We start from the raw sequence: 26,129 nt of genomic DNA on the forward strand, positions 1-26,129 counted from the left end.
ACCAAAAACTTTAGAATGCTTGTCCCCACTCCCAGTAGACAGAAAGGTAAGGTTAATGAAGATGACAATTTATAAGATTTTTCAGTATTTAACTTTGTTAGTGCTTCAGATTGTGGCAGAAGAAGAATTTCAGGTTGAAAAACTTCTCGGGATAGGTACAAGCCATGATTAAAACTTTTTTATTTTAAAAAGAGCCCTCTGGAAGTATCAGTACACTCAAAAGTACAAAGTATTAATAAGACTGATAGTATTGTACAAATCAAAGCCTTTTGGATTAGCTGGTGTAAAATACTTGATGAGGATTTTCACAACTGAATATAAGCACCATCCAGATCAAGTCAAAAATGGATTATAACAGTGTTTGCATTTACTAATTACTCTGTTTTTAATTATCACTATTTTAGAAGGAGATTATCAGCCAGAAAGTAATAAAATCTTTAAGGTTTAGATCAATCATTTTTTGAAGGTTCTGGATTTATTTACAAGGTATATCCAATACTTCAATCCAAACTCCAGTTGGATTTACTTCCACTATTTGAAGCCTAATACTTAAATAATAAGTTCTAAGAAGATCATATGAAAAGTGACAGCTTACTCATGTAAATAACAGAGTTTGCTATTTTGCCTATGAAGGTCACATAGCTGTGTCAGAGAACAAGTCTGGCAGATGCAAAGTAATTTTACTAATGTACAGCAAACTTACTGATGCTTCCTTGCAACCAGACTCTTCTGCCTCAGTCTAGGGCTTTGCTCTTCCTTCCAAAATCTGTTCTGTTCTAGATTTGTAGCTGCCAGATCAGATAAACAGATTATTAGGATTTTGACCTCTCTCTTTGGGGTAGTTCTAGAAAATATATTCTCTCCATAATTTCCCATGCTCTTGGTGTGCAAGGCAGTGCCATGGATATAGCCCTGCTGAGCTGCCCTATGGTACACATCTCCATATATTTGCATTTGCCCAAGATTGAGGGCAAGTGAAATAATGCACTGAAAATTAAATGGGTCAGATAAGACAGGTTTTTTAAACAGCTTGCTGGTAATTTATGAACCAGTATATCAATTCTGTTTCAAGGGAACTGGACATTTCCATACCTAAGTTTTGCTAAGTCTCTCTGGACAATGGACTTTAGTTATCAAGGTTGTCTGATAATTTGGGGAACAGACATGGCTTGAGATAATTATATGAGAACAGCAGTACATTCAAAAGACTTCAGAGATTGATTCAACAAATAGATACATAATCAGCTTTCTAAATGCTTTCTCACAGCTCTCATCCATCCAGTTAGCATCTTAACATGGATTTAGCTGATTGATTTTTAATGATAGTCTATATTATCATATATACAATACCTAGTTATGAGAGACACACTGTACCTTTGTCTGTGTACAAATTATTACACAATAATAATGAGAAATCAAATTGTTTATATAAAAGTACGTGTTAATTGTAATGCAGAAATCATTTAAATAATATTTTGCAAACAGTTATTCTGCTCTCTTTTAGTATATTTCCATGTGTATGATTAAATTAATGAAGTATACATTTATATTATAGTTCAGTAAATCATCATATTAATGTGAAAGAAACAAGCCATTCAAGGAAGAGTTCATTTTAAGATAATTTTATAGAACTGTGATTTTGTTGGGAGTTCATGGTAGTATTGGTAATCACAGAAGTTAAAGTTTTATTCACTGCTTTAAGACTTGGAGATAAAAATATTATTTTTTCTTATATAAAATTCAGTACATTACTAATATGCTAATGCAACCCACTCGCATCTACTGCCAGCCAAAATCAGTAGTTAAACCCAATGATGCTACAACAAATTGAGATTTTCAGTAAAGGACAACTTCAGTTTTGCATAGTGTATGTACACGTGCATGTTTTAGTGACCATTACACCACTATCCATTGGTATCTGCATGCAGCATAGGTTTGTGGCTGCTGCAGAATGCTATATTCCCTAGTCTCTAAGTGTACAGTGAAAATTATAGTTCCATTTATTTTGCATACAATCTTTATGTTTTCATTATGCTAAAACATTACTTTCTTCTCATTTTTTCTACTGTATAGAAAGACAAGAAAAAGTTATGATGACTATCATAACTTTTCATTTCATTCTATGTAATCTGCTGTGTTTTCTTTTGTTTTTCACTCTCTTTGTCAAAACTGATCTGTTGATAGTCCTAGACAGGTGTAATGCCCTGGAACATGATATCTCCTGCCTGACTTTAGGAGCTATTCTGCCATTTGTCACAGCAGTCAAATTAAGGTGCATGCACCCACACATATGCTATACTACAGAAGGGCGAGTCACATACTCAGCTGAATGTGATAACTGCTGGTAAATATTTGGCAAGCCAAATTCAAATTGTTTTAACTACAGTTTGTCTAGGAGAAACTTGCATAGCCCTTCACATCTGAGACCTGGGTCTGAAAATCCTGCACAGATGGTTTTCTTAGGAGACATTGTTTTGAAATACATATATTCCTCTTTATGCAGATATTTTAGTTCTTGTCTGTCACCAGCACTTCTGTCTGAGGCCATTCATATATGGTCTAGCTTGTAGCACTAGAGAAAACTGAGGGGTTTTTTTTTGAAGATGAAAGAGGTAACAATGACAGAAGAATGAGACATAAATATGCATTAGAATGCTTTAGAATAATGACATACCTCATTTTGTGTGGAGTTCCTTCAGCATTCCCAGTGAAGTTAACTAGCATTTGTGAAGACTTGGCAGCCATAAAGCTGCAGTAACATAACTCAGGATTCACAGGTAATGGAAGAGCTCCTTTCACCACCATGGATCTACCTCATTCACAGAAGCTGAGATTCTGTCCACCTTGCTTCTGAAAGAAAATCACAAATATTTGATCTCTATCCTCCTGCAAGCACTCACCATCTGCTAAACTTCTCATAATTCAGATTTTTAAGGAAAGGCTGAGGTACGTGATTCATAAACATTGTTAGCAGCAAAAAACCAGAGCCAGCCTTGCACTAAATGAATTTCTGGCTTATATTCAATCAAGAGGTGAAAGGTGTGTATTACATGTGTTTTCTTTTAACAATTATACATTAAAACAAGTTACTCCACTGTTTGCTCCATATAATCTGGATTAGTTCTATACAGGCATGAATTGGTGTGTTATTGTCAAAGAATTTTGGTGATCTAGAAGCAGACTGCTTACAGTGACATGGAGTGTAGAATGATCATAACAATCAGAAAAGGCACAAACGTCCTCAAAAGTATGAGTAAGGGATGTACTGAAGAAAATTAACTTGAAAGATCATATGGTTACATTTCTGGAATGAAGTAAGTGAAGTATAATTCTTTTATTCTGTATCTTGCACCCAAGGAAAATATTGGGTATGTACTACTATTGGATATTGGGAACAATTGGTTAATTTTCTTGTATAAGGAATTACAGGAGATAACAATACTGGCCATTCTATTCAGTCAGCATATACAAATTTATACTTGTTAAGAGCCATTTCATAAATACTATGCCTATCAAAAAAAGTGCATTTATCATAACATCTCTAAATAAATGTCCTTCCTGAGAGAAAGAAAGCAAAAATGAAATAGAGGTTTTCTTTTAAACAGCAGGCTCTCTGGGACATAGCTATTGCAGTAACAACAAAAAAAAGTTACTGCTAGTCCAGGCGTGCTGTGTTTCAGATACAAGAAGTTACAGCAGACATAAATAACCCAGTTTGGATAAATGAGAAATCTGAAAAATCTGCTGAGAATGTTATTTTTGGCTCTGCTGTACTCAGCATAAGAGGCTGAAAATGCCCACTAATCCCAGCTTTCAGCACCTGGCTCTGAAAATGTCTGACATGTAGCTGGAGTGGAAAGGCTGGCACATGCATTTGAAATATTTTTTTACATGCACTTTTTAGAAGATTAAGAATATGAGTTTACATGTGTGTGTGAAAAAATGGTTTTGCAAAATCACAACAATAAAGATAAGTTTATGTGAGAGGTCTAGGCCCCAGTTTTGAAAAGGATTTTGAAACATTGGAAATATTTGAAATAATGCACTTTACCTTAAAGATGTGGCTGACTAAGGTGCCTTATTTTCTACTTGTTGAGCTTTGCTAATACCTGGTAACTCGAGGAACCATCACATGGCACATGAAAATTTTTAATTTGCTTGAAACTGGAAATCTCAGCATTATTCAAAGGCTACTTTTGAGTGCCATTTTTCTTCCCATAATGCACACCATTTCATAATAGTATTTTGCTTTGTCCCATATGCTGGAGCCATGCTTTGTGTAGAATATACTGGCTGTGTTGTATCAGGGAAAATAACATTGTTACAAATTTCTAGTAAGCTTTTGCCATCACTTCCTGCTGCTCCAGCATTTAGGGATCATGCCATCCCTTCTACCTAAAGCTCCTTGTTCAGGTTTTCTCTTGGGAGTCACCAGTGAGTTTTCTGAAACGAGTATATTCCTATTTGATGGCATCCCAGAGGAGGATCTGGAGTGCTTAAGAAAATCTTGGATATCTGGAGATACAGCAGATTTCTCACATTCCTTTGTCAGCGGTGAAACTTCTCACTGAATGCCCTAAATTAACTTTGGTAGGCACCTGCTCTAACAGACATCTAGTTTTCTCTCTTTAATTATTTTGGTGGATTTCCAGTTCTCACAACCATATGTTTACACAGAGGTTATATTTCAGTTGGAAATTCATTTTATTCTGTTCTTCATAGCCATGGCTTCCGTATGTTGTTGAATTTAGTTAGTGCTTGATGTTTGTTTTTCTGATCTTCAGTGGCCAGAGAAAATTGAACAATTCCTCTACTGGAACAGAAAAATCATGAAGAATTGAGAATTTTATAATTCTATAATTAAGGGCTCAACTAAAAAAACCCTGAAATTTTAAAATGCATGATTTTTGCTATTAATACCTTTGATTTGTAAAAGAAAAAAGCAAGATGTACCTATTTTTATCTATTTATCTTTTTTTGGACATTCTTGATAGTTCTGTGTACACACTCTTATTTATTCATTGCAGAGTCAGGTAGGCAGCTGTCTGCTTAACTTGTAACACTAAGTGCCATCTGATTTCAGTGAAGCCTTTTACCTCTTTAGTACACAGAGGATTAAGAAGCAGTCATTTCATCTTTTGTTTCCACAGTCCTCTCACATTAGCATGAAAATATCTATCCTCCTGCCCCACACATAGAAAAAATTAAGTTGTAGAACATTTTGTCATAGCAGAGTTATTCTAAGGCACAAACAACTAAAATCACTTTCATTTTTTGCTATTGGCTAAACATTTTAAGCTTTCTCCATTCCCTTTTGTGAAACGGAGCATGGAGAAAAAGCTCCACATTTCAGAGCATGCTCAAACAAACATATTCTTAAACATCAGCACATTAATCTTTCTCTGTTTTGAAGAAATTGTATGAACAGAATAAGGGTAAAACGATGCAACTGTTGTTTCATGCAAATTGTGGCCAACAAACAATGCTTTCCTGATTGTGAATGCTTGCACAGTATTAAAGCGTAAAACAATAACTGTCTATAGGCCCTATTCTGACCACAGTTTTGTATAAATAAAAAAAGAGCTTTCAGCATCCCTGCAGATTTAGCAAACTTTACATGTAAGCTGTGACAAGGCAGCGCATAAGCACATCAAGAGAGCTTAGCACAACCAAGGGGGTAGGCAGTGGTACTAATTAGATTAGTGGCCTTAAAACAACTGATAACTGGTAGAATTAAGTTCACTGACAAATAGCATTTCCCTGCTTTCTTATTCCTTTTTGATCTTTAGCATATCTCTTCTGAGTAGCAGTCTCCCTTCCAGGAGGATTTTTGATCCTCCTCGGTTGTGCCCTGCAGTGATCCCTGGTATGTCTCCCAGCTGTGGTGTTGGAAGGAGAAGGAGGCCATCTGGTGCCTTAAGTTTTAGCTTCCATATTTTTCAGATTCTCTGCTGCCTTGGGTGTAGTACAGTAACTCTGAACTTCATGTTAAGTGTTGGTAAGTTGTCTTCACAGGGTAGGTAGACAAAACAATCATTTTCCAGCCTGAGAGCCAAGGACAACTGTTGCAAGCCTCAAGCCCAAAAAGCATAAACAACAATTAATTGAAGAGAGCGCAGGGAGGATGGGACTTCATGACCTGAAGCTATAATTGGACAATTAACCCAAATATATAAATGGACCAAAACTTACAGAAGTGTGGGATTTCGTGATCAGTCGTCCATTTTGTGACCATTTTGGGTCCATCTTGGGTGTAGCCCTGGCCAGGCTCTTGTGCTGCCCAAGGTGTATCCTTTAAGGTCTTTTAATAAACACCTGCTTTGTTCTTTAACTCTGTCCAACCTCTGTTCTGTGTCAGCCTCTCTAGGCATAACACCCATGGATGTACACTCAGACCCAGCAGGCATGGACCTGCATGTTAGTCCTGACATGTAAATGTCTCCTCTTGAACATTCAGACAAGCAACAAGCATTTATGGTGTTATCCATGAAGAGGAAATACTCAGATCAAAGCTACAACGTCCTCCTCCAATAAGATAAAAACTAAACTGTATCATTGCTAACTGTCTTCTGAAATGTATAGTTCTCTGCTGAGATTAAAGTATTCTTTAGGTAGACGGTATCCTTAGCATATGACAAAGATTTTAGGACTTTATCATTATTCCTGGTGTGTCTTGGAAACTGCAAAAATATTAAGAGTAGCACTAAGGCATCATTGTACCTGTAGGACTTGTTTTCTTTGCGTATTGAAGACATGAACTTATGTCTGTTTAGCTACTACTAAACCTTGATTCAGCATCTTTGGAATTCAGTGGAGTGGGCATAATGCATTTAACATCTATTCAAGCCAAGGGAGGGAGAGGGAGTAGAAATGAAAAGGGAAAAAATGAAACTAAATGGATGAGTAACAAGGAATACAGTGGAACATAAGATTTTCATTTTAGAGGAAGAAGAGAAATGGCAGAAGGGGGAAACAGATACAAAGATAACATTTTTGAAGGAAAAAAACCCCAAAAAAACAAGCTAAATGCATGTACCTCAGTGGCTGGTAGGAAGCAGTCAAACCAGAACTCCACATCTCAGACCAGCAAGAATTTCTAGTCTGCTTCTGACACAGATAATCTCTTTTAACAGAGGCAGGGGTTCAAATTTAATTGGGCCAGCTCAGCCAATCAAGCCATTAATATTACCTGCAAAGATTTCTAGTCAAATGCCCTGCTAAAATTTGGGAATCCTGATGAATATTTTTTAATAGGGAGTTCTGGCTCAAATACTGTGTTATAAAGTGTTCCTTCTTTTTGCAGAAGAAGGATGTTTGTTGCATTTTAGCTCATGGACTGTTGCCTTGTCATGGTATTGTACATGCATAATCCAGAAATGTTTCCTCATTAAGAGCTGTATATAATATATTTTTACAGTATAACTATACTAAATCAAGGTGGCTGCTTTTTATTGGACTGTCTCCCAGTAAACTGGCTTACCCTAATGATACTGAATGGTAATCACTGCTGCTTAGTGGGATTATATTTTACATAAATTCCCCTTAATAGTGATGTATTTAGTTAGTGCCAGATAGTTAAATGTTTATCCAAGTGTTAAATTCCAAGTGCTATTCATTGAATACACAATGTGCCAAATAAAGATTAACTATTATATTTTTTTTCTTTGCAGAAGGCATCAGTGAATAGCAGTTCCAGATAATAGAATTGACACATCTTTTTTTTAGATTGCCTCTGTGTTGCATTTTCAATGAAAGAAAATGAAGAAAAGGCAGGCCTTTTCTTTTGCTTCTATATTGCATTTCAAAAATGCAAAGGAAAACGCCTACCTTTTACAAAAGATTATATTTAGAGATCATGTAATTCACAATTTAAGGTCTGCAGTTTCATTCTTAGCTTTGCTCCAGTCCCTTATAACTTAAAAATGTGATCTTTTTAAGATTAGGTTTTCCTTAAGCTACTCTGATTGCACAGCTCACTAAAAACACCAGCAGATTAAAAAAATCCTGTATGTAGATGTACCCTTTCAATATGCAAAGGGTGGAATTTCACAGCAGGCATTTCAGCTCACTTAAGAGCACTCTTAAGAGATTGCTTTAAAGGAACATGAAACATTTCCTGCATATAAAATGATCAGCTTTCAAATTTGATTTGATGTTAATCAACTAAATCAAATTTGGAGAAAGGATTTTACTCCATAGGACTCTGGTCCTTGGAGTATTTGTTATACATTTTGAAGAACTAAAGCATGAGAATACCCTTTACCCTGGGACCTGAACTGGGTTCAGTCAATACAAGTAAGAGAGGAGGCAGGGGAAAATGTCCACGGAAGCCTAATACAAAACATGAACATGTGAGTGTATGACATTTGTACTAAGATGCCAGACAACAAACTTGGCAGCTGAGGCACTGACATCAAACTCTTTCAGCAACCTTGCTACTGAAGTGGTTACATCCTGGAGAGGGTGAGTCAGAAAGGGGGAACAGCTCAGATAAATCTACCAGCTACATGCCAGGGCTCGATACTGGATGCAGTTCAGGAGCTCAGGGGTGCCAAGCTGCCTAACTTTAATATTCTGCCTTGTGCTGTGACCTATTCATGGAAGTATATGTGCATTTCTTTTCATTGAAGGCAAAGAAGTCACATATTTTTTACTTCATTGGTGCTTGCAACAGGCTATTCAATGGGTAGAATCTCATCCTGAAATTCACTTTTATCCTTTGGATGTAGCTTTTGGAGAATTTAATCATCGGGACTCATGCAGCTAGTTGATTGATAAATCTGTCTCTCCATCTGTCCTTCCTTCCTTGTTAGAGCTGAGATTTTAATTACAAACATCTGTGTACTGTCTCTTTCTTCGTTAAAAATAGGAAGTGAAGTTGCCCTGTAGCTGCTGACAGAGACAAAACAGAGCAAACACCATGATGGAAACATTTGTACAGCTAAGGGAGAATCCTCCCTCCTTGCCTAATAGGTGTCTAATTTCAAGGATAAGTGAACAGGCAGATTTTGGGAATTTCCGCATGTGAGGAAGAGCATGCCAAAAAGAAATCAAATGTCTACAGTTATTTTTATACATAAATTATTAGTAGTAAAGGACTTTTTTCCCCTCATTTAAGTAACTCTTGATAATTGGAAACGACTCTTTGGTTTAGGTTTGTTAAGCAAAACCACCTTATCAGTGGTACATTCTTTGTTTCATGAGATCCTACAATTTGTTTTTCTGAGCTTCTTAACAACTCACTTTTTGTGCTTTTTTAGCCAGACTAAAATCTTCATTTAGTGGTTTGAAAAATACAGTGGGAGGCTGAGGAGAGAGGGACTTGACTCAGGCTGTATATGGAGAGAGCATCAGTGCTTGTGCTTGGTCACATGAACCTTCTTACTGTGGTGGTTAGGAGCATGTGCCCTTGTTCCCTTCATTCTCTTCCCTTCTGCCTTCTGACAGAGCAGATGGAAGGTTCCTTTCATGATATATGTGGTTCATCATTATTTATTCATGTGTTCATCTTTCTGATGAGAGTACATGTAGGAGGAACATTGTCAAGCCAAGGTAAATTCCTACAGTAGTTCCAGTAGGTTTATAAAACATCTTTGCAGTTAGAAAGACATGCATTTTTCGAAAGGCTGCATGGCAAACACAGTTTGCTTAATACAGAGGATGCTCAAGAGGTGTGAAGCTCCACAACATGGGAATTATTGCAGCACAACTGTAGGGTTACTAATAATAGTATAACTTAGACTCATTGTTCATATGGGATAATGGTGAGTCTCCAGCTTTCTTCTGCTAGCAAGGCATTGTTGAGAGATATGCCTTGCCTTTCCCTTCCTCCTTTCTGCCTTTGATTTCACTTGAAGGTGTACAAAATAATACACCTTCTCTCCAAGAGAAGAGTGAATAGAGGGAAGTAAAATTTCAGAGGAAAGAGATCTGAGAGGGAAGAGAGTGTAGAATTTTAATTTGAAACACATTATATTTTTTCCTATCATTTCTGCTACTTAATTAACCAGTCGGATAGCCACCGTCCTCATCTCTCCAGCTCTGATCTGTGGCATTAAAGATTTTCCTGCCCGCACCCTTAACTACTCTGACTTTAGTCACTGCAAAAACCACAAAAAGCAAGCATATTGACATTTTAATCACTCAGCTGTGACATCAATAAGATTTTGACACTACGTGATGTAACAGACCCTTTGTCTTGATATGGGGTGATAAAAGGAGGCATCTAAAGCAGCAGGCTTAACCTTAGGGGGTTTTCCCCTCCAATTATGCTGTGTTAGACTGTGTGCAAAAGGGCTGCTTTTAATGCAGCATTATTACAGTCCTACAGTTTCTTTACTTTAAGATGGGACAGCTCTAGGTGTGGGCTGGTGTAAGCAGATTGAAAATCAGCCTTTAAAAAAAGCATTTGAAATCACAGATACATCACAGATAGCAAAAGGATTATGAGGTGTGGCACCCTAATGTCAGGCTATCTACATTGCTAGGTTTCTTTCAGACACAAATATAATGGATTTTAAAGGGGTTGCAGTTCTACTAAAGGATTGTTGGCTGTGATTTCCTTTTTGGCCAGTATAGAAACACAGGAGGAGAATAAGTAGTAGAGATTTGCCTAAGTCTTTCTTGCTCCTGGAGAATTTTTTTCGGTTTACATGCTCCAACTACAATTGAAATAGCAATTTAAAAGATGACAGCTGAAATAAGTTTTCAAAATAGTTTACCCTCTAATAATTTACTAGGAAGCCCAGAATGAAACTAGCACACAGAAGATTGATATCCTTAATAAATACTACCTCTTCAGTGCATACACACAGAGAGACAGAAAGCCAGGCAGGCTTTCTCCAGCCTCTGAAGAGAACAAATAAAGGCAAGAGTTGAGGGTTGCCTATGCTAAAGCCACTAGCAGTTTCTAATTCTCAGTAAAGCCTACCTTATTTCTCCTAGAATCAGGCAGTGGTAGGGGTACCAACCCTGCGGCAGCATTGATGTGTGGTCTCCCAGTCTCAGGTTCTGCAGAATCAAAAACAACTGATAGTTTTTACCATCATAGTGAAAATACTGCTGCATAAACATGACAATCTACTGTCCACTCCAAAGAATAACACCACACACACTTCCCATCATTTTTCCCTATGTCCCTGTATGTTTTATGTATTTATATAGGACAGGTGTTATGTGAAGTTGAGCTCAAAGGAGAGTCGCACACAGGACTGTTTGCTCATGTTTTGTAACTGAAGCAATTGTCCCATTTGGGCACTATAAGAAATGCTTATGTACCTACAGCTGTGCTGAAATCATCTTCAAGGCCTCCAGCTTGGTATTCTCTTCTGCAGACATGCATTTTAACACTTAGTACCTGAACTGAGTGTACAATTGACTCTGCAGACAAGCAAAGGGTGGTTGAAGATCTTAGTTTAGACTTCACAGGGCAGCCCTGTGAATTAGTTTCCTGTTAAGTCTTCCTTCTTTAAAAGAATATAAAAAATACTGAACAAAAATGCTATATTTAACAAGGCAATTGTAGGTTTATAAATAAGACATCTTGTTCCAATTAAAATACCCTTCCTTGTTTAAGCATTTCAAAACTCCAGAAAGATTGGTTTCCTGTAACAAAAGTATCTGCTAATAACATGTGACTTGCAAAATTAATTTGTATATTACAGCACATTCTTTTTCCCAACTTCTTTATTAGAAATTCAATATGATGAACACAGAATCCCTGGAAAAAAATGGATATTTTTTGCAGATACTAAACAGAGTAATGTAGATGAGGATGGAAGAGTAATTTTCCTGGCACATTCTCTTAAGATGCCTTATATGGAGGGTCTACTATAAACTAGTTGCAAAGATTTAGTGTCATACTGTCATCTCTCTATTTTGAAACTGAATTAATTTGTATATTACACCAAGTGTAAGTTGTATGTGTTCTGCAGAGGAAGAGCAGTGCTTCCTTAGACTTGGAGTAGACAAGCTGAAGCACCCTGTGGCATTTTTTACACCTAAGGCATTTCCTGGCAAAAATGCCTCAGAGAGCACTGTGGGCTGATAGTAATTCTTCTGCTGGATGCCAGAGTAATGTGCTTTTCCTCAAAATAATGATGCTTGAGCACTCACCCAGGGTAGAGTAGAGGTGGGGTGTTCTGCACTCACTGCTGGTCTCATTAATCCATCTTCCCTCTTTTATGACTAGCAAAAGTTTGACATCGATACCCAACTGACTAACAAGAAACATTAGGATTTTGGTTTGAAGGGATGAGTGAGGTATGGCATATGCAGGTGAAGAGATATGTGAGGTGAAGGGATATGCAGGTGTGCCTCCTCTACTTCTTCAGAGAAGGAATAAGACACTGGTCAGTTTTCATCTATGTGATCCCAGGTAACTTATTTCCCAGTTTCTGAGAGGTCTGTTAGGGCTGTGCTTTTATGGTGCTCACTTTTCTTAATAAAATAAATCAGGGTGTATCTGCTGCACACAACTTGCCTGGAGAAGCACTTAATTTTATTTTCCCACTTCTTGCAGGATATATTTAGTTCTACTTACGTAATTTATGCTTTGCACAGTAATGAGTCCATCAAACTACAGACCAAAAAAATAGGACTGGATACTGTATATCACAGCAGCGTGACAGGAGAAAATGTATTAATGTCTCCTGCCTACTAATACATGTTCACACATATCCATATTTTGCATTTTGAATTCTGTGCTTCGAGTTTTGAACTTAAGGGAGAGAGAACCTCTTCCTTAATAGACATCTAAGATGTCTGGACTAGTCTTTAGTCCTGATATGATTTTCTCTAAATCAGACTTTCATTTTGTGTGCCTATACCCACTGGAAAATATTGCTACTAAGTATGTGCAGAGTTTTTAAAAGCTTTCAAATAAGCCATAAGCTCCTTTACATTGTATCTTCCAAGAGGTTTTTTTTTCAGTGTATTTCAAAAATTGCAGTTAACTAGATTGCAAGCAGGTTAATAATAGTTAGCACTTATATTATGCATGAGATTCTGAGATTACTCTTTACTGATGCCTAATCTGTCTGTAATCAGATGTCATCATGGACATACTGTAGCTGAGTGGTCCTAGCCAAACACCAACATCCCAAATTGGAATTATATACAGAAATGGGAGGCACAACTGCAGTCCAGACTTGAAGTTCTCTGTTTTCAGTCTGTTTTCTGTCATGTAGACATAACCAGCTCTCAGACACTGAAGCATGTATATACTTTGTGTGAGCCACAAAACCCATGGGAGTCACCTCTGCCAGGCTCGTGCTGGCTTCTGTTCAGGGGCAGCTTGAGTGGATCCCTCCCATTCTCAGAGGCGGCAGAGTGTTGCTGGGGCTGCCACAAATCAAATTCACTTGCAGCCCTGAGAGTGGGGAAAGGAAGGAGGAAGAGAAGAGAGAGGGTGGTATGTTATTATCAATTTACAGGTGAAGCACAGCAAAAGAGTGGTTGCAAACTGCATTCAGATGGATTTGTTTTGCTTTGCAAAAGTCATCAATTGGAGCATCTCACAGTAAATTCTGAAGAATGCAAATAACTTCCCTTATAAATGGCTTAAGAAGTCATGCTGCTTTCTAAAATTATAGCTGCCATCTAGATGTACTGTGTGTCACACTAATATTCATCTCAAATAGGCCATTTTTAAAAGCATTAGCAAAATATGTCAAGCCATCTAGTAGCTTGTCTTTAACTGCAGTGGAATCAAAGTTGATTTTCAGTTTGTTACAGAGCATTGCTGTTGGCCAGCAATATTAGGTGGGGCCCTGTTAGGGAGCAGCTACACAATTTCTCTTACTACATACAGAAAGGGGAAAGCTTTTGTCACAATTCTTTGATATCTACTACAGGAAATCAGTGTTTTTCCCTTTCCCTTCTACTGAGTCTACTGCAGCCACTCAGTAACAGAGTAACATAGAAGATATTTTAGTGAGGGTAAGAGAGTCTACAACCAGGATCATCTTAGCTCTCCCTCTTCTCCAGTTTCTGATTCCTACACTGCATTAAGCTGCACCCTAATCTGTAAGAACTTTCCCCATCATTCCTTGAAGGTTTCCAATAATTCATCTCTTCAAAGTGTCATTCCTTGACTTTAACATAACACCTTTACCTGCTATGTATCACTTTATGACCTTTACCCTTACAGTCTCTCCAGTGTTTTTCCCATGTAAGCATGAGTATGTATCTGTATATACTTACATAGCAGTCACCTTATAAAGGTCAATTGATTAGAAATGGCAAAGTACTAAGTTCTTTGAGTACATCAGATAAAATAAGTATGGTTACTGAACTTACAGTTGGCTTCTTATATGGGAAATAATGACTTTTGAGAAGACTTCCCTTTTGCTTTTCTTTCTGTTCTTCCCCAAAGCAATTTGATGCATAAGTCATTTTTGTGTGATGTGTTTTTCAGATATGGAGACAAGTGAAAAAATCCAGAAAAGTGGAGTTCTTCAGGTGTTCGCGAGTCTGTTGACGCCACAATCTTCCTGCACAGCAAAAGTAGCTAACATCATAGCAGAAGTAGCCAGAAATGGTGAGGTTTTCTACAAGAACTTTTCTGCTGGAACATCTTCAGTTTTTCACCTCACTTGTCAGTATGTTTTACTTCATTTATGTTTTCATTTTATAGATTAGACACCTTTCATGTCCCTCCCTATCACTCTTTTTGTTTTGTCTAATTTTTTTTCTGTACTTTTTAATACAATCAGAAGAGCAGTTGGCTGCTGGAATTTCTCTTACTTTCATTCTGTTTAGTTTTTAAGATAGTAATGTAATTTATTGGGCAGAAATAGCCCACCATTGATGAAATGCATTTGTATATGAAAAGCATGTAGAAAAAGAGACATGCACAACACGTGCAGCCAATTATGCATACAGCCCATAGTTATAGCAGTAGCATCTATACAGGTGGTTAAGGGATAGTAGATAATTTCTTTGGCCTGACATTTGTCCTAAGATTATAATCATTATTAGTCTTTGATACCACACTGAAACCAATTAGTCCCATCTAAAGAGCATTATATATGTTAGAGTAAGAGCCCAAAGTCCCAAATAAGAATCAGGTCCATTTTTGTATGTATTATATACATACAAATATATCATCAGAGGTAATTAAAAAAACTATTTAATTTTTTCTTTAGACAGGATTATTTTAAAGCTCACCCAATACCTGCATATCTTGAGCCCAAAAGAATGGCATCATACCTGCAAGCAGACACTATGGGCAGACCCTGTGATGAGGGTAGAGGACATTTGTGGCTGAATTTCTCACTCCTGGACTTGCTGCTGTCACAGCTGAAGAGGCACAGATTCTGTTTTGGACTTTCCTTCCCTGCAGGCCAGAGAGAAAAAATTAGAATGTTACTTAACTGCTGTCCTGGTAGCCTCATCCCTCTCCCTTTGTAAACTCTCATGCTGATGCCTCCTCAAGGAAAGGGCTGCATTTTTGCTGACTCCTTGTACATTCCATTTCCACCTTTTCTGAGGAATCACAAACTACAGCTTCTTACTGATATCCCATGGAGATGTCCACCCATTTTACTGGTTTTAAGACAGACCTATAGATGGTTATTCAGAAACAACACAAATGAGAAAAGAGATATGTTCAGTTTTTAAGTGTTAAAATTATTTAGATAAAGAGGCAATAAAATATGTATATGTAGAAATTTAAATTTAGAAAAGTTTCAGAATGATAGAGATTTAGGCAAATATATCACAGGGTTTTTTCTGTACTTTGTGAATTCATAATAAGCATTTTTAGAACAGCACTGTCAACCATGTGTCCTCACAGTTGGTCCTTTTAGCTCCTACCCAAGGAGGGAAAAGTTAAAATCAATGTTCACAATAGCTAAACTGATTTCTAGGTATTTTTCTGCAAAGATTCCCTTACAGAGCATTTTAGCCAGTATCTGAAACCACACATGAAATGTCTGAATAGTTTCTAATGTGTTCTTTTCCCTGACAGCTTTTAAACTGATACGTTATATACACTCTCAGAAAAGCTGGCATTTTACCTGGTTCATCATACAAAATAGCTTTTGTCTTTTCCTTAGAGTCATTAGCAGGTGTAACTGGGACCAAGGTAAAAGTGAAGGTATTCAGAAATTACTTAAGGTCCCAGTGCTTTCAAGACTGAGATCATCTGGGTATTCTCATTGGATTCTAACTGTGTTGATATAGTTAGGATAGGAGAGAATGCCTCATTTGAATTCTGTTGTTTTCTTTGCTTTATTGCATAAAAATACAAGAGTTTAATGCTTATATTGTACCCATTTTCAACAAACTTCAGGGCACTTTGAGAAATTCATGTTATCAACATTCAGTGGGTAGTAGGCATTAAACCCATTCCCTGAGTGGTCATGCCATGCAGTACTGCCAGAACTGGGAGCAGAGACTGTGATTTTGGGTGTTATTGATACAAAAGTATCTTTTCCTTCCCACTTGTTTTCCTCTTACATTCCTCTCATCTGATCACAGGCACACACATCTGATCACATCAAATCTCTCTACTTGCCTTGGTGGCTTTGTTGTGTTTCATCTTTTCACCTCTTCGTGCTCTTGCTGTTTCACTCTGCTCACATGACTCTTCCTCCTCCCAGCTTTAAACACCCAAACATACAAAACTCCCTTTAGTCACTCATGTCTCTCCAACTACAGCCATTTGCCTTTCAACTGTGAACATCATGAAGGCTAAGATGGACTTGTTACATGGAGTTTCTCTCTCCACTGTGGACCTTTTAAACCCTCTTCCAAGGTTTTTAGTTTTGTCTTCTTTGCCAGGTGCAGGAAAGAGAGAACATCATCTTCACAGTCTGTAATACTACAACACAATTACATTTCACTTTCAAAATCTTGTCCTTTTGGTTTATGTTACTGTGCCCTCAATGGTTGTTCGCCTAACTTCTCAAGTGATTCTTTGCTGTTTTCTTCTAAGGATCTGCTTCATTTCTCTCCCAGTTTAGTGGAAACCTTTTAAAGACTCTGTTCTCAACTACGTTCTCATCCTTCTATTACTTCTGTATAGTATCTGCTGCAAAAGTAGTTGCAGTTACCATCTTTGTTCTTGTTTCACAGATTATTTTGATACATATGGCACAATTTATTTTACTTCTTGCTCTTACATGATCTTGATAAATACAAGTTTGCTCAGTGATTGACCAGTTATTTTGTTGCTGAAAAAGCTTCCACTCACTCCAAATGGAGGGAGGGTGGAGGAAGGGTTTCTTACTCCTTTTCACCATGTGAGGAAGAACCTAAACAAACAGCAGAACAGACTGAGACCTCTCAGTCATTTAGGAGAGAACAAGTTTCATTTCCTGATACAGACTAGGAGAAAAAAATCCACCTGACTGATGATGTAAAGATTATGGTAAGTTAGTGGGTGTAAAAGAAAATTATATGGGGGTAGCTGAAGAACAGGGAAGAGTTTTTACAGGCAATTGAGAGGAAGAGGCTGAGGGGACAGAGAAGACAGAGGAAGAAACTAATTACATGTAATAAATAAACATTGCAATGAAGGTGAAAGTGGGTGATAAGGAAATATAATGAATGTTACAAGGACATGGCAAGACCAGTTTTAAAGACCAGATGTATCTGATATTTGTTATGTTCATTACAATGGATATTATCACCATCTGTCACACTATAGCATCTAGCCACAGTTCTAAAATGTTACAGTACCTTGGGAAGGTGGGTTAATTGTGCTCACATCTATCTTTTCTTGGACCTTGCAAGTGTAGAGATATTGCTAATTCTTCTTAATCTGTGTGTTGATGTATCAGAGTTATATCATCACATGATAATTGCTTACCTCTGACAATTCTTTAGGTAAAATAACACTGCAGGACTAAATACAAAAGAGGTTAGATTTTGTAGCTACCAAAACATCAAAGAATGTGATAATAGATCCAACAAACTGAGTATTTGAGAAGATGTATTTGTACTTCAAGCATTGTATGAAATCTTTGAGGTATTAGCATGAGGAAATCTGTTGATCCAGAATCAGAAAAATTTTCTCGTCTGTTTTTAGGGGGATTGTACACCCTGGTTCATTCTGTCTCATAAATGATTAAGTAACACAAAAGTAAACTGACTCTGAAAGATGCAATATTATTTAGGATCAGGAAGAGACATAACTTGCCCCTCTGCTCAGCCCTGGTGAGGCTGCATCCTGATTACTGTCCAGTTTTGGGCTCTTCTGTACAAGAGAGACATTGAGTTCCTGGAGCAGGTCCAGCAGAGGCCACAAGGATGAGAGGGAACTGGAGCATCTGTTACAAGGAAAGGCTGAGAGAGCTGGGTCTGTTCAGCCTTGAGAAGGGATGACAGAGAGGGGACCTTACCAATGTATGAGGAAGTTCTTTATTGTATGGGTGACCAAGCACTGCAACAGATTGCCCAGAGAGGTTCTGGAGTCTATTTCACTGCAGATATTCAAGAACCATCTGGATGCATTCCTATGCTCTGTGCTCTAGGATGACCCAGCTTAAGCAGGAATGTTGGACCAGATGAGCCACTGCAGTCCCTTTCAATCTTACCCACTCTGTGATTCTGTGATAATTTGCAGTTCAGAACTAATCAAAAACATATTGACCATTTGCCTAACAATACTACATCTCTAAAGGGTGCTCTGTAGTAAACTGTGAAATAACACTGGTGTTATCAGGTGGTTCCTTCTATAAACCACCTTTTTAAAATGTGCAGCACAGTGCCTGCCTAGCTGTATCTCCTTCTCTAGAACTGCTCTTTATGTCTCTGACACCAGGATAGTTCTCTATGACTTGCACAGATGTAAAATAATTCTCTGGTTCTCTGTAGTATAGCAGGAAGGAAGAGCAGAGAGCTTCCCAGTGGATGGGTCCTCTACCTTTCCTCCCATGGTGGGCATCAGTTAGATTGTGGAAAGCGACAGGCCTTTGGGCTCACATAAACTCTTGTATTTCTCATTCTCTTTTTCTGTTCTTTTCTTCACCTTCCAAATAAAAGCCTGTTACTGAGCTTTTTTCTTTTCCCCTGCTTTTTTTTTTTTATTCTCTTAAAGCAAAAGCTTTTCTGTAGTTCTAATTAAGGCAATAGAGAGTAAAAAATGCTGCCCTAGAATACTAGTTTTAAGTCATCTTTTGTGTTATTTAGAAATTCAAGTTTATATTGAATTTGTTGTGAATTCACTGTTCTTAGCAGCACTTCTTTGTGATGCTAAAAATATGCTTAGTCTGATCTATATTAAATTCGTTTCCATGGAAGTCAATTAAATGCCCTTAATTCCTTCTAAATTAGTAAATAATGGAAATAATTAAGCCCAAATCCTGACTTGGGCTTATTCTCTAGAAACTTGCGTGAGAATTTACACTGTCTGTGCACGTGTTTAGGGCACACAAAAGGCCCAGTTGCCAGGCCAGTGTAACTGGAATTGGTGAATTGGGAATAGCTGGCCTGGCGTTAAGAGGCTTTGCTTTATTTGCAGAATTCATGCGGAACCCCTGTGTGGATGCTGGGTTGATCCCTCCCTTGGTGCAGCTGTTAAACTGCAAAGACCAGGAAGTATTGCTTCAAACGGGACGTGCCCTGGGCAATATATGCTACGATAGCCGTGAGTGTTGAAATCTGCTGTATTTTGCACTTGCTGTTGTGGAAGGGAGGGGAGTGTTTTGGTGCTCTGTATATTGTGTGCTGCGGGGTCATTTTCCTCTTTTCTTGCTTTTTATTTACCCCATGATTCTTCTGATTGGATGAGAAAATTGAGCATCACACTTGCATAATGCTTTTTTGATAGAAAGATTAAAATACGTTTTCAATATTGTAATATAACTGGATACAAAATAGAAAGATTTTCTCATCCTGGGTTTGGTTTTTTGGTTGGTTTTTTTTTTTTCAAACATAATAAACTAGGTTTTTAAGGAGCAGATGCTACATATGCAGAGGCACTGAACAGTTAATTTTTCCTCAGACAGAATGTGTTCGAATGGAACAGAGTCAGAATGGAACACTCATATTCTAACCAGTCTCAAATCTGTGCAGAGCTGCATATGTGGCTGAAATGATGCCTGAGTTATGTTGCTGATTCTCAAAATTCTTATGTGGCTAATCAGTTGCTCCAGGACTATATATTTGTATTTTTGGTAGTCAAGGGTTGTGCCAGGGGGATGTTGGTGGGGCTTTTTAGCTTTTTATGGGCACAATAAATTTTTACAGTGAGAAGCAATTGAGTTTTGAAATGCAATTGTGACTGCATGTGCTGATTACATGCATGGGTGTGTCATCTGCAAAACCGAACTAGTGGTTGCAGTGTTTTGAAAATGCAGCCTCATTATCCCTTACTTCAAATTTTTGAAAAAAGTCAGTGCACAATAAATATGGTGCAGAAGCAGAGACAGCAGGAACATGTTGCACATGAAGGAATTGTCGATGCCTGCAGATGGGAAGTGAGATTAAATTGTAAAATCATTTTTTTATCCTGAGAGTTAGTGACTTATTTTATATGGTGATAATTTTTCTGCATATTATGTTGCATTTACCAAAAGTTCTGCTGTATTAATACTGACTGTAACCTTTCTTCTTGCTACATTTTTTCATCTGAGTTCAAAAATATACATTTTATGTTGTTTTAAATTACCTTGCCTTTGACCTCAGGGAAGTTAATCATATATTGGCATTTCCAGTTACAGACAACTACTGCTTGAGAATGTTAATGTATAATTCTTTCATTTAGGGTTTTCTTTAAGGTGACCAATCAACTGAACAGCTGCTTCCCAATGGAAACTTCACAAAGAAGCTGTTAAGCTTCCTATAACATAATTTATTTACTATATTCTATTTCAGGATTATATATGAGATCAAGGTCACTCTCAGATGCACTGGTTTATTTAATATAAGTAAAATCTGTTCATGTCATTATTGTTCATCCCACATTTTGTCATGAAATACAATAAGGGCACATAGAAATGGTTTTGTAATGTGAGGTTTTGTGGACTGCTCCTGGCTTTTACATTGCAGAATTTATCCTGTAAAGAAAACTGTATTACTCACCTTGTGTTGTCCTTCTGTGGAGCAAAGCTAGCACTGATAAAATCTACAGTAGGCAGTGATGTATTCTGTGTGCCATGTGTTGTCGTGCTCCTGTGGGAGGACAGTCACTACCTTCCCTGTGTATGTGAATAAAATTAATGAGTAAAGTGTAATAAAATGTGACAAAAATCAAGGTTAGCATTTGGATTGGAGTGGAAGAGACTATTTACAGTGCTTAGTTGTCACATCCATCCTATCTGACATTTTCTGTTAACTTAATGTGTAATTATTAAACAGTTATGCACTTTATCCTAAATTCTTTTTTAGGACAAATACTTTCACTATGCTTATTACTAGAACATTTAATATATTTCAGTTTTTTACTATTGGTTTTCCCTAACAAGGAAATATAAAGTATAACAAATATAAGATGTGGAAGCCAGTAGTTCTAATTAAAAATGTTACATATCAATAGTAATTTTTTTTCCAATTGAGACAAAGGCATCTGTTACCCTTCTGGTAATTGTGATTTGTACAAGAACATGAAACTATATTTTTCCAATTACATGAGCTTTTTTGTACTTCTACTGGCTATGTAACTATAACATACAGCAATGAGGAATGTCTCCAAGTCCTAAATCATTGTTATGCTGAGCCTATGCAATAAAGCCCATATTGGATGGCTTATACCAATATCTCTTTATATTGAAAGCCCAGTTATCCTGTATTTCATCCCAGTGAGCATGCATCACTTTGTTTAGTGGCAGCTTGTGCCAAAAGTCTCTGTTTCTGAGAGAAGTTGGCGTGGTGCAGGATGAAACAGCTGGGACAAACAGCTGCTTCTGCAGGGAAAGCCCCTTAAAACTGGCCTTGAAGAAAAGGATTGCCTGAATTGTTTTTCCAAAGGAAAATGGCAATGGTTCTTCAGTGTTCACAGATCTCACAATTGCTGCATGAAGGCAAGACCATTTCCCTCTAAGTTCAGGAGTGGCTACTCTTGGCTACAGCTACTATGGAAAGGTAATTCATGACTAAGTCCCAATGCTGAAAGAAATTTAGTACCTTCCATGAGTTAAAGGTGAATTACACCTGGCCAAAGACCTCTTTGAATAGATTCATTTCCACAGAAAACATTACATGAAAACCTGTTGACTTACTGATAGATTTTCTTGTCTGTTATGTTTGAGGTAGACCTCTTATTGTCTGCTTATTGTCTGGGTGCTCATATGTGTTAGCTGTGGAAAATATTACTCAAATAGTTACCTATTTGAACATGGAACAAAATACAAAGAATTAAATGCATTACATAAAAGTTAAAGGGGAAAAAATAGGTCAAATTTATACCAAGCAGCCTTGAGAACATCCTTTTTAAAGTATTTGTTTTGAAGAAATCTGTGTTACGTGAATCTCTGAACATCAAGAATACAGGCAAATATAATTGCAAAGCAGGTAGGAGGAAGCTTTGTTAGTACTGATGAGGTTCTGGTCTCACAGACTTCCTCTTGTATGCAAAGATGCAAGAAACAATTGAGGCAGATAAAAAGATTTTAAGTCAGAAGAAATGAATTGCAGACTGTCAGAAGCAACTCTATGCAGATTGTTCAGTGCAGCTCTGCAGTTTAAGAACAGATACATTACTGCATGTTCCTGTACAGCCTGTCATTTTTCTACACACTTTATCTAGTAAATGCCACATACACCTCAGCCCCCAAATTTTCATCAAAGCATAAAGTACAAAGTAAAGAAATGGAGACATAATCTCTCCTTCCTCCTGCTTTCTCCCCCATTGTATCTACAGCCTGTACCAAGTGCAGCTGCTTGTACTTTCAAATTCCCAGACAACAGAGTCCTTGGCCTCATTCATGGGCAGAATTTTATCAGAACTATATTATTAGTTGCAAAACTCCTAGCCCATTCTTTCCTTTTAACCACCAGTTAATGTGGTTTTGCTTATAGTCAATGCTCAATTCTTAGGAATTGCCCAGTCAGAGCATAACAGCTATCCTAGCTGCTTCAGCACTCTTTATCCATGAGTCAAACTATAGGTACCTTTCTAGTGTCTGTCTGTCTATCCCCTCCTGTCATTCTTCCCGGTGCTGTTTCTTTAGGAAGTTTTCTCTTTAAGGGATATTGCAGAGGTACAGATATTACAAATACCTCCCAAACTCTTTGGCTCCACATGCAACGTAAAGATCTCATCTCCATTTTTTGGAAAAGGTTATCTTTAATATGGTTCTTGCTGCAAAAAGCAGTGTCTTAAGTCACTGCAGAATGGCTAATTCTGCTGTAGATAAAGCCTAAGAATTACTTGCTACCATCAGCTGTAGCCATTGGGGTATTAAGTTAAAGCAAAGCATTATCCAAATTGCACCTTGTGATCACATAATGAACACCCTGGTAATTAGTACACCCTTTGGCTCTCTCTGGTGGCTTTTTCACAGTAGGGTGGCAAGAGTCTGGTGACTGGTCTCATGTGATGATCAAGTACATGTGAGACAGAGAAACTCAGACTACAGTTTTCAACTTAGACCTACTTTCTTGCAAGACCAACAAGACAATGTGGGAGAAAGACAAAACCTGTCTGTAGCCAGGTCTCTCTCCTACTCTGACACCCCCCACACCAGTGCAGTTTGTCTGGGTGAAAGATCAGGCCAATCAAATAAAATTTATGAAGAATTTTAATAGACGATGATGCTATATTAAATTAGTAGTATTTTCTTAGCAAATAATAGCCTCACTATATTTTTTTATCATGAAGTTTGCAATGCATGTGCTATCCTAATCTCAGTGATCTTTGCACTGGTACCTTGTTAAATACTTCAGTTCTGAAGTGGTTGACAAACTACTTACCTGTGTTTTTATATAGCACTGTGCACATGATAGAGGCTGCCATACCTGTGCTATTAAAGCGATAATCTAAGAGGAAGTGAAAGGCTGGGATATTTAGAGCCTGAATTGGAAGCCATACAAACTAGAGGGAGGCATTCTGATTGACTTCAGTTGAGATTAGATTAGGCTCTTAGAAAATCTTAGAAAACATTTCCTTTTCCTCTTAGAAAATATTTCCTTCTTGCTGTTTAGAGCATTCACATATTCTGAAAGCTAGCAAAGGGAATTAAGCTCTCCATATATCTTGTAGTGGAAGTGAAAAATTTCCCATTCTGCCCTTCCATAATATACATATTAATGGTAGTGTTTAGAGACCTTGTGTAACCTAGAAGTTACTTCTTTTTGTACCACAGCCTTGTTTCTTCATGAAACTGCCAGCTTGGCTACATGTTCTTAGCAACCATACTTGGTATGTAAGGATCTTATAGAGCTGGAAAGAAGTTAAAAATGCCAGGTCATTCTATATCTCCTCTGACAGCTGCTTATCTACCTTTCTCAGCAGGAGATTTATTGGGTCCTTTTCTCATTTCCCAAGCTGTATATTTCTTTGTTATCTATGCAGTCTTACTTGTATTGATGGCAAGCCTCCTAGCTGAATTTCAGCTATGTGGCCTTTCACATAAAACCAGATCCCTCTTCATCTCAGCCTCAACTCCAGAACATGAACATTTTATCACTTCTTGTTAAAATGATCTTACACGTGCTATAAATTCCATAACCTCAGCTGCCTATCTTATAAGAATGTACAGATCTCTTGCAGGGATCTGCTACGAAGGGCTAAGTATAAAAATAAGAAACAGCTCAATTGTACAGTTGTGTTCTTTCAGGAGATACGATTAATTTCAGATCTAAAGGAAAAAATCAGACACTTTAAAATAAAACATACTGGAAAGAAGTCAAATTCAGTTTTCTTCAAAAAACAGCATAACCTTTTTCATTACCATATGGAAAACCAGCAGAATCCTAGAACACAACTGATGTAGATAATGGTACAATACTGGCTAAATATTTTTATGAAGGTCACCCTGATTCATGCAGCTAGGCAGCATCTTAGCACGATTTTTCACTTATCATTGTACTAGATCCTACCAAATGCATATGCCACCTACTAAGATGTTTCCCAAGAAATACCAAGAAATTAAGATCAGTCCTTAAATTGTTGCTTGAAAACTGAGTGTTTTGCTTGCAGAGAATTCAAATTCAAGGTTTTGACTGTACAGTAATAGTGCTTTACCTTTAGATGCCAGTCTTAGAAAACCATAGCATTTTTACTTTGGAGGTCCTTGATAGTGCAGGTTTTTCTCCAAGGCTCTGTACACAAGTATTGCATCAGCTAGAAACTAGAGTGTATGTATGCCAACATATACTTCCTCAGTAATACTGAGTTCTTACTAGCAATTAATCATTAATGTTCTTAGAAAGCTGTTAAATATTATTATTCTAACTTCTTAGAATAAATTGCCTAAATGGTATCAGATCTTTCTAGATCATCAGAAAAAAGACATTTGAGAGGTGATGCAAAACCCATGAGTTCTCAGGCTAGGCTCCTACTAGGCTTCATGATTTTGGACAAATAGCACTGACCCCAAACCCAGGACCTGCCTCAGCTGTTTGTAGATCCCAGGTCTACTTATTACTTTTTCAATTCTTGGAATAATTGTCTTTCTTTTTCTAGCAGGGAAAGAAAAGTACCCTGGTAGAATCACAAATGTGCTTTATGGTGGATTCTTTTGACTTTGTTTTATTTTTTCCTTCTTGGGCTTTTCCCAACCTATTCCAAATTCCCATGGGTTTCACACTTTCTGGGACTGCTCCTCTGGCTGCTTTGGTGGAGACTCACAGCTCATTTGGGCTTCTTTCAGTAGCAGCCAGCAGCAGACTGTGACCATACCATGCTCACTTCACACCCTTCCTCTTGGAGAGTTTGAAGATGAGAGACAACATTGCACTGCAGGCCTGGGAGTAGGAATTCTAAATTAATTGTGGTATGTAGGTCTATTCTGTTAATATAGCAAGAGATTCTATAAATGCCTATTTTCAGTGTAGAAAAACTGCCTGCTGTTTTGCTATGTAATTGGGTTCCATGATTTATTTTGTGCTGTATGAAATACTAAGCTGACTTCAGCTCTGACTTACACTCTCATAAACCTAGAGTAATTTGTTTGACTGCAATGGAATTACTAAGGAGTTTCATAGAGTTATAAAATCAACTGAAGAGTCTGCTGTAAGCA

General features: G+C 37.5%; 1 protein-coding gene and 1 long non-coding RNA gene across 6 annotated transcripts in view; one reads left to right on the plus strand and one right to left on the minus strand.

Moving 5' to 3' along the window:
- Window positions 1-26,129, plus strand: part of RAP1GDS1 (Rap1 GTPase-GDP dissociation stimulator 1) — a 90,191-nt gene that overhangs the window by 32,156 nt on the left and 31,906 nt on the right. For 3 of the 5 annotated variants that reach the window (XM_039710311.1, XM_039710313.1, XM_039710312.1), the window contains exons 3-4: window positions 14,417-14,539; window positions 19,469-19,594. In XM_039710311.1, the coding sequence (XP_039566245.1) occupies window positions 14,417-14,539; window positions 19,469-19,594 (249 nt within the window). Of the gene's footprint in view, window positions 1-14,416; window positions 14,601-19,468; window positions 19,595-26,129 lie in introns of those variants that run through there. The other 2 variants (XM_039710314.1, XM_039710315.1) reach the window with 2 other exon arrangements.
- LOC120502691 lies at window positions 659-13,372 on the minus strand. Its single transcript, XR_005627568.1, has 4 exons — window positions 13,257-13,372; window positions 10,931-11,010; window positions 2,675-2,850; window positions 659-788 (listed from the first exon to the last, which is right to left on the minus strand). It is a non-coding gene; the product is annotated as an uncharacterized LOC120502691 (long non-coding RNA).

This window comes from Passer montanus, unplaced genomic scaffold (assembly GCF_014805655.1).
Source record: "Passer montanus isolate IOZ18808 unplaced genomic scaffold, ASM1480565v1 scaffold23, whole genome shotgun sequence".
Taxonomy (NCBI): domain Eukaryota; kingdom Metazoa; phylum Chordata; class Aves; order Passeriformes; family Passeridae; genus Passer; species Passer montanus.